This window comes from Arachis duranensis, chromosome 4 (genome assembly GCF_000817695.3).
Source record: "Arachis duranensis cultivar V14167 chromosome 4, aradu.V14167.gnm2.J7QH, whole genome shotgun sequence".
Classification (NCBI taxonomy): Eukaryota; Viridiplantae; Streptophyta; class Magnoliopsida; order Fabales; family Fabaceae; genus Arachis; species Arachis duranensis.
The window spans coordinates 2,372,398-2,388,430 of record NC_029775.3 but is presented as its reverse complement, the minus strand read 5'-3'; the positions used below and the strand labels follow the sequence as shown (position 1 = coordinate 2,388,430).

General features: G+C 32.6%; 1 protein-coding gene across 1 annotated transcript; it reads right to left on the bottom strand.

Moving 5' to 3' along the window:
* Positions 1 to 3,133: 3,133 nt before the first annotated feature.
* Positions 3,134 to 15,168, bottom strand: LOC107482792 (alpha-N-acetylglucosaminidase). The gene is made up of 19 exons (XM_052261076.1): positions 14,753 to 15,168; positions 14,285 to 14,361; positions 13,382 to 13,593; positions 13,177 to 13,298; positions 11,821 to 11,909; positions 11,211 to 11,305; positions 9,510 to 9,591; positions 8,616 to 8,725; positions 8,461 to 8,491; positions 7,716 to 7,833; positions 7,543 to 7,590; positions 6,762 to 6,870; positions 6,162 to 6,265; positions 5,657 to 5,755; positions 4,956 to 5,066; positions 4,412 to 4,641; positions 4,086 to 4,323; positions 3,916 to 3,994; positions 3,134 to 3,540 (listed from the first exon to the last, which is right to left on the bottom strand). The coding sequence occupies exons 1-19, from the start codon at positions 14,987 to 14,989 to the stop codon at positions 3,287 to 3,289; spliced, it is 2,445 nt and encodes an 814-aa protein (XP_052117036.1). The 5' UTR covers positions 14,990 to 15,168; the 3' UTR covers positions 3,134 to 3,286.
* Positions 15,169 to 16,033: the final 865 nt, after the last annotated feature.

Genomic DNA, 16,033 nt, shown 5'->3' with positions numbered 1-16,033 from the left:
ACCAAACTTTATCTCATCTTTCTTTTCCTAAAATATTTTGAAGTTTGAACCCTCTAAACTTGATTGTATTGAGGTTCTGAACCAGAAAATTTTGCTAGTTCTAAATTATAGTGATCTGATCTCATGGGCACATGCTGCCTTCAGCAAGCAGCCAAAGAAAACCTAACCATAAGAATCAGGGATTTCGTCATTTGCCCATTTTGCAAATGCAGACAGATTGTCGTTTTTTGTCATTTCAAGTCCTTCAGATATCTACGCATTTTCAGGATTATTCATTCTAAGATTCCAATTCTCTTTCGTTTTCCTTCTATCTACTACTTCCTTTCAAAATTTACGAGGTTCTCATTACCAAGTGGGACAAAGTTAGGCTACTTGATAAGGGTTTTGGATCTGACCTAGTCTCAGCATAATCTAGCACGCAAAATTAATTTATAATATTTGGCTCTTTTGACAAGCATATCTAAGAGTGTCAAAAGATGCCAAATTTATTGGTCATGAGGGTTTGAATTTAAAAAAAAAAAAACGTCAAACACTCAAATTTATACTATCAAATTCGCAGATTTTGGAGAGACGGAATAGACCAACTTGCTGGGTCAAAGTTCTTTTTTATTATACAAAAGGAGTGAGTACTACAATAATATACAAAGTAAAATGACAATTAAGTTTTTAAATATTTTGATTATGAGCTAATTAGTCTCTAAAAAGTATTAATTTAATCGGTAGATATATAATATTTTTTTATCAATTCATCAACTAAAACTTAATGTTGATATTTATATATACGGTTAATTATTTTGACATGTCTATCTATGAAAAATAATTATGTAGATAACAATTTTTAGAGCGAAATTTTACTTATTTTAATAGGATTTGTAATAAATAAAAAACAGTTGATAAAAGTTATATGAAAATTCAAAAGATAATAAATGTTTTACTATTCAAAACTACATTGTTTTTCTGCTCATATGACAATAATAAGACATGCACGTTTCTCACTATTGACATCTATGTCCACCATTTACTATCTTAGAGGATCTAATTGGTACTTTTTTTTTCTTCTTCAAGGACTAATTAGTCCAAAGTCAATATTTTCGAAGGAATTTGGATCCTTTAAATTTTAAATTTTCACTTGAGAGAGTAAAGTGTGATCTCTCACTCTTAAATAGTTTTTCTCTTATATTTTCTCTTGGTCTTACCTATGAAATAAATGATGAGAGATCACGCTTTATCCTTTAAAGTAAAATTTAAAATTTAGAGAATCCAAATTATTTTTGAAGATCTAATTTTCAGTTTACTCTAATATATATTAGAAAGTTAAAATAACTTAAGCTGATCGAGTAACTAGTGTAATTGTCCTTTTAAATAACAGTCAGAAATAAGTTAAATCTCGTCTCTTATCTAGACTATGTGACATAACTTGTTTCTTGAATCAAAGATAGTTCTTTTTTTTTTGTTTTAAATCACAAAATTCTATTTTTATTTTTATGTTATTTTATAAATGTTGTTTTAAAATTATTTGTTAATTGAAAATTAAATTGAAACTTTTCTTTTCTATTTTTGTAGTAATTTGAGAATAAATATTATGATTAACAACTCTATTAATGAGAATTAAAAAAAATTGTGTTATAATCTGATTCTCTTTTATTTGTATTTGAATTGTGGTTGGATTTTCAATTAAATTTTTTGCTTTTTATTTTTTTTAAAAAAAAAAGAATTTGTTGGATTAGTCTGTCGACCTGCAAATCTATCATAAAATGAGGCAAACTAATATTTTAGATCCATTACTTTAGCTTGAGCTCTTCAATAAACCAAGCTTGAGCTCTTCAACGAAATTTTCAGACCATATAGGCCAACCTTTTAATTTAGAAAAATTCTGGGGTATAGATACTAAAAAACATCCATACCTAAAAATCATGCATGAATTTAGGCCTAATAAGCCCTTGTTAGGTAACATACTTCAGGACGATTTCTAAAATTTGTTGTTATATATTTCTTTTCTAATATTATATTTGTTATATATTTCTTTTCTAATATTATATTTGAACTGCTTTTTCATTTTATGAGATTATTATTTTGTACATTATAATTATTTAAAATAAGTATTATACTTCTGCTTTTTAAATAAAATAAATTGTTACCTGATGTACAAACTCAGTAAGTAGTTACTTGGTTTATTAGTTGTATTAACAAGTTAGTTAGCATAGTCTAGCACTAATTAGTTAGTTGTAGAAAGTGAAATAGAAATTAGTTAACTTCTTATCCTAACTCAGCTAGTTAGATAGACCACTATATATAGCTAATTGTTATAACAGTATAAGATGAGATTCATCATTTTGTGCATTGAGCTAATAAGAATTAAGTCTCTCATTTTCTCTCTCTGTCTCCACCTTTGCTCTGCTCTCACACTCCCTCTTCGCACCTTCAACAAGTTAATTGTTTTGCAACACAGTGTGATTTCGTGCGATCTCAGAAAATATCAAAGTTCGTAGTTGATAGAACATAAAAAACGACAACTGTAAGGTGAAAAGTCCAAACGGGAGGATGAAAGAGGTTCATACAAAGATTACAATTATAGAAATTAGACAATTAGAAAGGAGTTTGATGATGGATTATAAAATTGTTGATATTAAGATTGAAAAGATAAGACTAGGATTCCAAACTCAATAAAAGTTGGAAAGGAGATTGAAAATAAATACGGATAGATATCAGATTGTTAATGATAGAGTTGTAAAGATAAAATAGATGAATAATGAATAATAAAATAATAAATTAAATAAGATTTTAAAATTAAATAATATATGAAAGATCAATTAATAAATAAAAACTAAAATAGACTATTCGATAAATTTTTAAAAGAAATAAAAAATATGTTTTATTACTAAAATCACTTAATAGTCCAAACATTATGGAACATCAAAATCGGGACCATTTGACATATGCTTTGGAGAGGGTTTTTAAAGTTGATCAGGTATAATTAAAATTACATCAATTGATTTTCTTTTCATATTTTTGGTAATCAATATTACATTAAATTATTTTATACTTTCCTATTATATTAAAACTTCCCCAAGCACAACATACGAGATATTATTCACATTTAGTAAGGAACAAGATCTGTCTTCAATGTTCTTAGTACTACATAAGTATAGTTTTATACATGGCAAAAATGCCAAGGTAGTTTATACATTGCATGAAATGGAAATTAAAGTTTTCAATCCCGTGTATGGTATATATAAATGCAGTTCATTCAAGTTTACTTGGTTTTCAGTACCTTTCAATATAAGCTTTATGCAAGGATTGTTGAAGTTCTCAAGTATTTATTGAAGAGCCATCTTGAAGTATTCAGAGCATCTCCTCTACTCTTCAATGGAAATATGTTTGTACTGTTTTGCCAATCATTGGTAAGCTTTATCCACTCCCTTCTCCATTCCTTCAGATTAAAATCCTCGCCATTCTCTAAGCTTTCTCTTAATTGTTTGAAATAAATAGCAGCTCTGGGACCATAGTAATCACGGAGAAGACCACTCCAGTACTTGTTCCCTGTTGAAAAAGTTGTTCAACATAGTAATTGATATCAGAATAAATTGGCATGTCAAAAAGGTTTTCTTTTAAGAATGTGCAGATCAACAACACCCTAAACTTTCCTAAATGTGCATTTTACCCAAAATAAGTATAATATACGTCCCAAAACTTTGGGTTCGCCCCGAAATCTTTCTTAAAGATGCAACTTTGACATTCTAAACTTGTTAATTGATGGAAAAATTGCTAATACGATCAATCTACGCATTTGGGAAATTTCAGGGGATCAACTTGCACATTTTTGCAGTTTAGGAACTAATATGCACATGACATAAAATTCAGGGGGTGAAATGCAACCAACACTTATAAAAATGGCAAGGAACTATCTATCATTACCGTAATCACGAAGTAGACTGGCTTCCAACTCCGTGTTGTCGTACCACATGGTGATTTGTGTTCTCGCATTCCACTCATACTGTAGATGTTTAGATTACAACAATTTAAGTATAGAACAGAATGACAGAATGCATGGATTTGAATTTTTTGCCAATCAATGAAAATCAAACCTGCTTCTGCTGTTCTTGATTTTGAGCTAGTTGCTTTGCACTTTCTAACCAAGGTCCTAGAAGAAATCCATCATGGGTAGCCAAGAGCGTGTCCAAATCATTGACCAGGTTCAGAAATTTCCGGCTGAGGAGAGTCACTTGATCAAGATCACGTGATTGGTATGCCTCTATGACCTCAAAGAACAACTGATTTGCATATTTTGCCAAGACTTGTCTAGTCAGATCAACAATGTCATACCTGGGATACACAAGAGATACCATGAATTTGGATTTGGAAACATATAATAGCTAAGCAAGAGTAAGGGAAACTCTTAATACGTTCTCACCTGTAAGTGTTACTTCTTGAAAGTTCATCTCCACTGCAAAGAAAAAGCTCCAATGCATGAATTACTTCAGAAGTTGGATACCACAAATGAGGTTGTTCAAATGAATCAGTTATTTCCCTGATAAATGTTTTTGTGTATGGTTTGCCATACTTCAGAAACCCATTTTGCTGTCCTGAAATCAAGGATGGGTCGACATCCGGGATTGATACAATGACATCTCTATTTTTGTCCTGTTACCATAAACAAATAATATCTTGTCAAATAATAGACGAATACAATGTAGTTCTTGGTTGGTTGAAAATGGACTTGAGCAATAAGATGTGCAGTTATACAAGTAATTATCAGTCAGAATTACATGAAGGAGACATATACCTTTTTCTCTAGCATTGTACATATGAAGAAAACAATATTCAACATATGATAAAAGGAAGTGTACAGTGTGATATAATAAGTTGAACACATAATTTCACTGAAGCTCTTCTATTGCGAGACTAACAGGAATTACTAATCTGAGATATGTTATAAGCATTGAGCAAGCACTCACATAGGCACCATCTGTGCAATTGTAAATGGTGTGGTATAATATGTTCCATCCCTTCTGGATTAAAGGAACTGACTGCCCATAACGTCTGGTTGAATACAGATCAACCCACACCTGAGAAAGGAACAACCATAACTGATATGAAAAACTTCAATCTGAAAACATTTACCATGATATTGAGATAGATATGAAGAAAACACAACCTAACTAGAGAATGGATTTAGTAAAGGCTCGGAGGCTAACGACTTTTCATTATAACAGAAGTGAAACACACTTGTATAGGAATGAAACAGTATGCAAAGCTTGAAGCATATAACTATATAAAAATGTATTCATATAACGTCATACTACAGGCTTACCAGAGAACTAATAAATAATAAATCTTAATATTATACAGATTCACTTTCCTGCACACCATAGTTATTGGTAAATTCACATAGGCACCGTGTGAAAATGATAGTGCCAATGGAAATATATTATACAGGTAAAAAGGAAGCTAAAAACACGAGAGATTCTTATCAAAATTGTCAGCAAAATGGAGCTCATACATATTCTGGTTGTTTTTAAATAAAGAGAAAATATGTCAGACTTACATCCAAAGTACAAACTTATCAAGTAGAGGTTACATTCATATTGAAGAAAATCTCTCTTAATGACATGTAGAATACAAAAAGACTTGCTGCCGGGATTTTTCTTATTCATACCTTAACGTCAATTTTATTGCGTTGAAATGCCATTTCTGACATCAGATCATAGACAATTGGATTCTGTTCTATACCTTCCATTGACATTCCAACTCCAACCTTTGGAAAATCAAATAGACCACCATGGTAAGTATGATCTATATGCTTATAATAGCCAGAAATATAATTATTTTTGTACATAGTAATATCATCTTCTACATGTTTCACATGCTAAATGGGGATCGAGTGGACAAGATGGAAAAGATATTGCTCAAGTTGGACAGACTACTTTGGAAATGGATTGCCACCTTCAACAATATACATTGATGTATGAGTGTGCTTTTGAGTATCTGTTAAATAATCAATTGAGAGAAAAAAAAATTTTTCGAGATGCAAGATGATCCTTTCTCATGTTTATATATATAACAAAAGATGCTTGTAATAAATTAAACTTATTTAGTCATTTGAGAGCATAATATAACAGAGCCAAAAAACCCAAGTAAGATAGCAGAAATGGATAACTTGCCATTGTTGAGTTAATGCTTATACGTGCTTTAATTGGCCCAGATGCTATTGCATCCAATATCCCATACATCTCGATGTTTGCTGCGAAGTTGTGCAGCATACACCTGTGAAGCAAAAATATTACACCCAATCAATCAAAGAACAAAATAATGCAAATAGATAAGCTGAATAATAGTATTAACTAAAAAGTATAAAAGCCATAATACCTACAATGTATAGATATAGACATGTATGAAACAAATAATTTGAATTATATTATGGGCATCAAATAATTTGAATGCAAGTCCACCAGTGGCTAATAGTTACTTGGACAACATTGTCAGTGTATTGCAAAACAACTATAAATCAATCAATGAACCACCTCCTTATGAAGCTGAATATTGGCTTGAACATAATGCCAACCAAATTTTAATGAAAGGGAAGATAAATCAAATTATAGGACACTGAAAAAAATATATTTTACATCGAGGCAGAGTCAAGATATCGCTGGCACATGTATAGCAGAGGCAAGAATATGGATATAGCCAACAAAATTAAAAAATAGATGGGATGATATTATTATTATTTTCATTGATCAAGATAAAAGGGAAATTGACTTTCCAAATGTAGGGAACTCCATAAAACTGCCCTGATGTAATCCATATAGGTTTTACTTCAGCGTACAAGTCAAGTATGACCAACTTTCCAATGGGAACAGAATGCAAAAGGGCCTGAAATAAGCTCAGATAAGGAGAAAATTAAAAAAGAAAAAAAAAGGTTCAAGGTCACGTATAAATGAATGGTGATATATTAGTAACAATAAACAACTAGCATTAACTTATATTCTAGAAAGCATCCATGCTGATTAATGTATCAACTGTTCACAAGTATATAGCACTATAGCAGAGCCATTAGGACCATTACTTACATAATCACTATCTTAAGCAGCCAATGAAAGAAAAGAACAGGGAAAAAAAAGGAACAAAGAAAAGAAATACTAAGAGTAACTAATCCATTGTCTCAAACTGAATTACAATGATAGAGAGGGTATTAGAGAACCCATCAACTCTCATAGAACTCTAACAAATGAGCAAAGACTCCTAAATAATGCCTTTATTTAGAGTGACCCAACTCCGCTAACTAACTACTAGCAAACTCACAAATGGGATCCTAACAAAGCCATCAAATTTCAATACATACCAACAACCATAAACATTGATGGAGATATCTACGATGTATGAAAACTAAGACAAAAGCAATCTAACATGAAAACAGTTAAGGCAACAAAGTGGTTTACACATACAGATCTTAGACAAACTTTACTTGTAACTTCTAGACCATTGCAATTATTGAAAACAAAGGAAAAAGTAAGACTTTCTATGAAAAAAAAAATATTATATGACCTTCATTTGTGGTGGTTTCCAGAATGGGTCATATGAAAATAGCCATCCCTGCATACAGAAAATTGGACCATTAGGTTTCATTGCTGCATAAATCTACAGGCATGAAATTTTAGTTAGTTATACACAAAAGCTGTTATTTGACACTAAAGAAAAAAGCAAACTAATTCCTATACCTGCATCAGCCAAACAGCATCATCATCACCACTTTGCATTCCCTTAAAGATTGCTGCTCCTAATGATGAAATGTACTCTGGATCATCACTAGGTGGGGTGTTCTCATCAAAAGTATCACTGTGATTGGTTCAACATAATCTATGTTATTAAATTGAAGCACGTATCAGCAAAAGCAGTGATAAAAGGCAAAATTCTCCAGATTTTGCGTACTAATCATGGATGTTATTATAACTTTAATTCAGGCCTTTGCCTTGGCATCAAATGGAGCAAAAACACAAGGAATTTCATAATTACTGCCACCAGAGAGAGTCCTCTAAAATCACAACTTAGAATGATTACACAATTCTAGCTCCACTATCCTGGGACAATCAAATGAGATGTGTTTCTCCGAATGAACTCATATTCATTAGATACTCATGGATTTAATATTTAATCATTATGCATATTGATGATAATAACAAATGCGATGAATACAAGAATCTAGAATAAAGTTCTGAGAAGTGTGAAAACATATCCAAGGAACTACAAAGGTGAGATTTAAGCATGAAACTTATTGGCATGCACTTCTTAGTAAGAAAGTAAGACATAACATCATTTCTGCCAGGAAGGGTCAACGTTCAATCTTTCAAGTTACAGCTAGTGCAGTCCTACTAGATCTCCATGTACATACAGAAATTTACACAATATTCAGCAAAGATAACATCATTCTACTCTTTTGAAATTGATGTGTAAAAATATACTTACCAATTATATATGTGGCTGGTTCTTCCATACTCTGGAAAGAGACATAATCAAATATATAAAACAATTAAATTGGTATCCATTAGATAAAATTATAGAATAGCTGCATGAATCCTTTTAATTTGCACTGCAAACTGGGCAACAAAAGTTCAAATCACCTTGCAATTGTTTCTCAATGAATGCTTTCCCAATATCGATGAACAAGGGATCAGTAGCATCAAGAAGACATGAGTGAAACAGAAAACATATAATATCTGGCTTTGATATCCTTTCATTGGGCTATCACACTAAATCCATGGTATCACATTTTTGTAATGATAAAATACATAAAAGCATAAACACCCAGTTTCCTATAGCACATTTCTCTCTTTTGCTCAGTTTTATATAGGGATTGATGAAATTTAGTAACTCATGGACATGCATGATCAAATGGATTTACTACTCATGCATGGGGGTTATCAATATTTTGAAAGGAAAAATCAACGGGTACAAGAATTAAGAACATTTGTTTGGTTTTAGTGACATTCATGGTACTGGTACTAGATATTAAAGCCATAAATCGTTGTTGCTAAGCATTACCAATTTCGGAATGTTATCTATTTTTGAAGGTGCAAGATTAAATTTTATATTTCTAGGGACAGTAAAGAGTGACGGGGTGCTAAACATATAAGTTATTTCTCCAAGCCAGCTTGACTCTCTGGTTTCCAGTTTTCTCTATCTAAGAAACCTCTCTGCTGGTGATTTTGTAAATTTGTTCCTCAAAAAACTAGGCATCCAATCACCATCATAGATATGCTTCTGTTGTTTAATGAGTTTGTGTTAATATACTGGTATGTGAGATATGTATTAGTGTCAGCTGATCCATATACATATACAAGTATCACAAATTGGTGTAACAGTGTAACACAATACAAACTTCGAATATTCACAAAAAATATCAAATAGCTGAATTTTTAGAATGATGTTAGTAAACTTCCTAAACCAGTGCAATTGTTGAATAAGCAGACTAATTTTATGGAAGTTCAAATTAACACGCATACAGCTGTACTTACCAATTTCCCAAGCGTGTTATTTTTGCTAATGGAAATATACGTTTCAGTGCCGCAGGGACATTTCCAGAAAAAGCTGGTAGGACTGCAAAGCAATTATTCAGTATATAAATGTTCTAATTTACAGAAAATGGAAATAGAACATTGACCGCCAAAGGTGTCAACTTCATATATCTCAGATTAAGTTTTGATGATTAACAAAGACAAATACAATTTAAAATTTTCATTAAGTTTTTATCTAATAGTTTGCTCAAGTGTTTTTAAATTACTAGAGAATCTTTCTCTAAATTATAAAAGTTAACTAGTTAAAAGTGCTATCTCAGAAGGACTATACTATAAAGTCATAACCTCAGAACGAGCTTCTGAGATGCTAGTCAACCTCAGAAATGAGAAAAGTCACTTCCTAATACATCACAAATGGAAGAATGTGTGGAAATAGACCCCAGAAATGGTTTTGCTTGCAGCACAGATAATTTTGGCTCCCAACATTTATAGGTGAAGAAGGGAGAGAGGTTGAGATAATAGGTGAAGAAGAAGATTCTATTATGAGTAACTGAGTTAATGGTCAACTCATAGCATATATATAGTTAGAACACAAGAGGAAAAGGTGACTGATACGGTGACCACAAACAGGTTTGGTTTAGTTTACAAGAGAGGTAAGTAGTTCTACTTGCTGGTATTATTTGGCTGTTTGTTTGTTCCTTTTGAGCTAAGCTAACAGGCATGAGGGTAGTAGTCTCAGTAGCTACTGCCTATAAATACTAGTTTACCAGTTAGTTTTCAGTGTGTGAATTTTTCTGTTATATCTGTTTGAATGGGAGAGGCTAAGCTCCCTCCATAGTTGGTAGTTCCAACCGTGTATTCCTATAGGGACTGTAATTTGCAATCTCTAGTTCTTCAATAAACCTTACCAATTCTGCTAGCTGCTGAATCTATCAGTGACATTCTTCACTTAAGTTAGTTACAGTCCAGATTTTGATCCGTCTAGACTCCTCTAAACTCCTCTAGAACTACTCTTCATCTTACTCTATTAAGGAAAGAATATCTAAGGTTCTTAGATTCTTATAATTTTAGTCAAAACTTAGCCCGGAAAAACTTGAAGAAACGATATCTTGTAACATCGTTTTATAGTGTAAATCTTAACTATTGTCGAGGACTGGATGTAAGCAAGTCTCAACTGAACTAGCATATATCTTTGTGCATTATCTTCTGAAATTTATCTCTTTTACATTCCTTCATTCAAGTTGTTTATACACCTTAGAAACTGTTTTCAGAAATATAACTTTAACCTTCTTAAAATCAGAACCAATATATTCTGCTACTCACAAGCTCAGGAGCGATAAGCCTTTTTTTGTGATCTCAGAAAAAGTTTCAAGGCACGATTCTACCCCATTCTCATGCACTTTTAGCCATTTCAAAAGGTTTCATCATCTCTTAAGAGACAAGTATCTACACAATTATGCTTGTAATTGATTTGGGTGCTACCATAAACAAAAAGAATACCAATTCACTGTTTGTTTTCTATTTTATCCTTTCATAAAGGTCTATCATAGAAATGATTTATGATATGATGCTATTATTCTATTTTATCCATGAAAGTGACACGATGTAGTGATGAAAAGCCTTAATTGTTGTTGTTTAGTATGCATAAGGATCAACAATGATTTACTAACGTCAAAATACAAGAGCCCGTAGATTCATTACCAGGATTCATTCCAAGCTCATACATTCGGGCAAGAATTTTCTTCTGCATGTTTAACTGTTGATCCAACCAGCTCTGTGGCAGGGGTCCGCCCCATCTGGAAAAAATTACACAATCATTCACACTCTAAATATTGAGCTGGGCTGCTAGAACCAGAATGATTACGAAACTCTGGACAAAGAGAAAGAGTTTTTCCTAGAAGCATTAAACTTGAGAAATTTATAATGAAACTGAAAAGTCTTGGCCACTACATATACATTTTGTAAGTTTTCAACCCTAATTATTTAGGCTAAAATTGAAAGGTACTTTGTGCCTAGTGTAAACTCAAGATAAAGTGCAAGAAGTAGTTTTTTAATTTAAAAGTTTTTTTTGTACCTACAACAGATTTGAACTTTTATTAGAAATTTTAACACTAAATTGTAAATAACGGTATTTTCAGAAATTGATATTGTGACCAAAAGGTACTGTTTTTTCTTTTTCATTTCTTTTTTTTCCCCCTCAACCACTATATTCGTGGTAAAGATAATAAAAAATTACTGAACCTAGAAATATAACATATAATATGAATCATCTAAGTCAAACAAGAAGACCATGAATTTGGTTACCACTCACCCATGCAAATTTCCCATTCGTGACCATGCAAGAAATGCGGGGCCTCCAAAGAAATCATCCAAATCAGAAGTGCTCATGTTAAATTTCTCCTGGAGAATAAATATAAAGTCACCCATATGATAAATTCTTTAAACGGAATTGAACAATATTTAAGATTACTGAGCTACAGATAATGATTATTTGAATAAAAAATTCTATTACAGAACTATGGACCAAAATCGACTTTCACATTGTTAACTCTTTACTTGCAATAAATGGTCTAGAGAGATGAAACTTGCTAGCAGTATAGGTGCTAAGAGTTATATGCTAAAAAGGAAGAAGGCCATTAGAGAACTAAGTCGGAAATGTACATGCAGTAGAAAAATTACGCCAATCCATTGAGATATGGTATGCTACAAGTGAATATTTACGACAAGAAATGAGTCCCAATTTTAGGATGACCGACCCCCTAAATCCAGTTCATATAATGTCTTTCTCAGGCGCTAGAGGAAATGCATTCAAGTACACCAATTAGTGGGTATGAGAGGATTAATGTCAGATCCACAAGGACAAATGATTGATTTACCCATTCAAATCTAATCTGACTGAACTTGAACATTTTCTATATCCTATAAGATGGAAGATTACTCTATATATCTCCTGCCGTTATTAGATCATAATATGTATTCACACTCAAATTGATGTTAACAGATCATAGCTTGCTTGCAAAGCCAGTGTCTTAAGAGAAGAGCCACAAAATTTCATGCAAAGATAGAGCATGTAGTTGTTCATGGCAAATATATAAACTGCTAGATATATAGAATAATTCTTATGCCTCCTTCTCAAAAGGTTTTTCTTTGAGACACTTGGTGTGGTTCTTTATAAGGTATCATAAACTCTGACTATGCGCCGATGCGATCATTGTTGATAATTTAAATTAAACTTATTTACAAGATATAGTATATGTATGTTAGCTCATGCTTTAAGCCCGAAGAGCTCTGGCAGTTTTACATGAAATGTGAAGGAGATGGAAAATAATAAATTGGTCATCACCTAATAACTGTGCCTTTCGAATGTTTATTGTTTTGCATAAACCATAAATTCAAGGAAACGGTTATGCTCTTTAGGATATGCATTTTTTTCACTGCTCAAGCTTTCCGTAAATTAAAAACGAAAATGACTATTCATAGTACCCTAAACCCTTATTTAAAGAACTTTTCTGACAATATAACATCTAGAACTTGTCAGATGGTGCATATTTGAAAGTTGATTTTGAAGATTAAAGTCATTTTCAGAAAGTTACAAAGCGACAAAATGATGTCATAATGCCAGACTTATTCCAAAAACTATTTAAAGCATTTGGGTAGGAATACTAACCTGAAACACTTTCTGCCAGATAGTCTCTTGACCTGTAAATGCGAGTGGTAGGTTGATACCCTGCAGAGCCATCCAGTCAATCTCCTTCTCCCATCTGTTCCAATCCCACCAGGCAAACGAATCTTCCAAAACGAAAATAAAATAAGATCACATGGAAACAAACTGTTCTATTGTAAAACCATGATGCTCAAAGAGGCAAGCTTACAGCTAGATGTAACAGCATTTTGGTAATAGCTCCATGGAACAGGCCTCGGAACCAAGATCCCAGCCTCCTGAACACGTGGAAGAAATCCCACCTTAGGCACCGAAGATAGTTGCGAGCCACCAGTTTTGTCCCATGATATATGTGAGCCACACCGTTGCTTTAAATACCAGTGTAGACCAGCCACAATGTCCACTCCAGTAGTCCCAGCTATACTGTTGAGGGCTGAAAATCATTATTCATCTAACCATTTTAAAATCTTTCAGCAAGATTATCATAATGCATTAAGCTTAGTTACCTTAGTTGAGAGTTAATTTTCTGACTCAACCTATTAGTTATAACAAAACACACTAAGTTTGTTATTGATTTGTTACTTACTTTTCCATGTGCCCATGTATGAAAGCCATATATAGTATTTCGGGTGAAAATCACTAGCTAAGGGTCCACTAAAGTTCAACTAATCTTATTCAAGTTAGCTTAGCTTATTATGAGGTAATTCTCCCAGCATTAAGTCTTCTATATTTCGAAAACCTTGCCAAAGAACTAGTACTGAACCATTTGAACCAACCAATTATTATAGTCACGTCCTCCCTCAGTTCTAAAAAAGTCTGCTTAGCCAAATTGGTTCTGTAAAAAGAATCATGTATCTCGATCCAATTTGTATCCAAATATATTAAATTTACCCGTATCCTTTTGTGCAAAATGGATTTATTTTGAAACGGAGTAAGTATAGTCTTAGACCGCAGTAGACAACCACAACTGCAACTACTACAATATCACAGTTTTAATTTAATTTTCTTCCCTTTTTTGATTACGAGACAACAGTAAGTGCAACCTAAAACCACAACACAGAATTTCCAATCATGAATATTGCAAATGAAATCTAAAAATTCAATATTAGCATACAGTATTTGAGGATCCCCGGCTCGTGTGTAAGCAGGATGGTTTTTTACTACAAAGCAATAGTCACTGCCGCATTCATCCTGTAAATGAGAAAATTATATAACTAACTATTTCAGTCAATTGGATAAACTACGAAAATGGTATTCTTTCATATTGCTGGCGAAAATCACCCAAAAGATATGAATAGTAAATAAGCTTTAGATGATTTTATGACAACTGAATTTTTTTATGATCCAAATTTTGTAAAGATTTAAAAATACTTTAGAAATCTTTTCATTTTTGTATGCACCTTCTAACTAATTATTTAAATGTTTCTATACAAATTTGAGTCAGATGCACAAGCTGCTAAATACAAAATGCGTTTGCCAATTAAAAATATATACCTTATTTGTTTCGAGATTAATTGTATCATTTTGCTAGTTTACCCTAGTCAGTTCAAAAATGAAAAGAAAAATGAGTAATTGGGATTACCTTGGAGATAATTCGGAAGTGGAAGCTCGAGGAGTGGGAAGGGAGGAGGCGGTGGACGACGGCCGCAGCAGCGGCTTCCTGGACGGAAGGAGGAGCCCTCTGGCGGTCCTGGATTCGGAGTAGGCGAGAGATGGAGTCGAGGCCGGCGGTGGAAGAGAGAGCTGGGTTTGGGAACCAAAGACTTTGGAGTATGATGAGAAAAATGGCGGGAAAAAATGGGAGCATGTTGGGGTTCATTAGTAAAGAAGGCTTTTGCGAATAGAAGAAGAAGAGGAAGAAGAAGCGTATTTGAGGAAGGAGGTTCCATGAGGAAACAGAATAAAAGTATTCAATTTGGAGGCCGGCAGAGAGACGACACAAGAGTTGTTAACTGTGGAAGCTGATGTTTCAGCTACTAAGAGGAGTTCGTCTGTCCGTTTTTTATTGCCAGAAAACAGTTTTATACTCGAAAGTAGAAACACATAAATGCTTGGCAACCAAATATCTTGCTACATATTTAAGTTTTTTTTGATAGTCAAGTTCAACTAAATTAATTTAAACCCAACAAAATCATCCCAACATTCGTATTCGGCATTCATCATCCTCCTTTTTCTTCTTTCTTCTTCTTCTCTTTTTTCTTGGCGTTTCTTTTTCTTCTTAAGGTATTTCTTCCTCATCTCTTTCTTTTATCTTACTCTTATTGTTGCTTCTTTTCTTTTTTTTCCCTCTTTTTTCTAGTGTTTTTACAACATTGTGCATTTCTTTTTCTCTATTTGATTTTTTCTTATTTTTATTCTTTTTAAAAGAGTAAAACTTTAGTTATGTATAATTTTTCAAAAAATAATTTCGATGCATTATGAATTTAAAATAAGGTACACTTTTGGTCTGTACTTGTTTTGAATTGAGTTTGTTTGTGTGCCATTATCATTAAGTACTTTCGCTGAATTCTGCATTTATATAAAGTATATTTGGTCTGTGCTTATTTGGAATCGAGTTTGTTTGTGTATCCTTATCATTAAGTAATTTCGATACATTCTGAATTTAATTTCGATGCATTCTAGATTTAAATAAGATGCAATTTTATTTTGAACTTGTTTTGAACTAAGTTTGTTTGAATGTCATCATCATTAAGGATTTTGGTGCATTTTGGATTTAAAATGTTATACATATAAGAAGAAGAAAAAGAAGACAATGATAATAATGATAATGGAGGAGGAGAAAATGCAGCAGGGGTGTAAGGAGGAGGAGGAAAAGGTATGGTGGTAATAATTGAAAGGTTTCTGAGATTGATGAGAATGCTTT

Coding starts and splice junctions, on each gene's coding strand:
- LOC107482792 (XM_052261076.1), bottom strand. CDS start 14,989: ATGAACCCCAACATGCTCCCATTTTTTCCCGCCATTTTTCTCATCATA. Junction 13,299..13,381: donor AAATGCTGTTACATCTAGCT/GTAAGCTTGCCT, acceptor TCGTTTTGGAAG/ATTCGTTTGCCTGGTGGGAT. Junction 8,726..9,509: donor ATAACACGCTTGGGAAATTG/GTAAGTACAGCT, acceptor GCCCAATGAAAG/GATATCAAAGCCAGATATTA.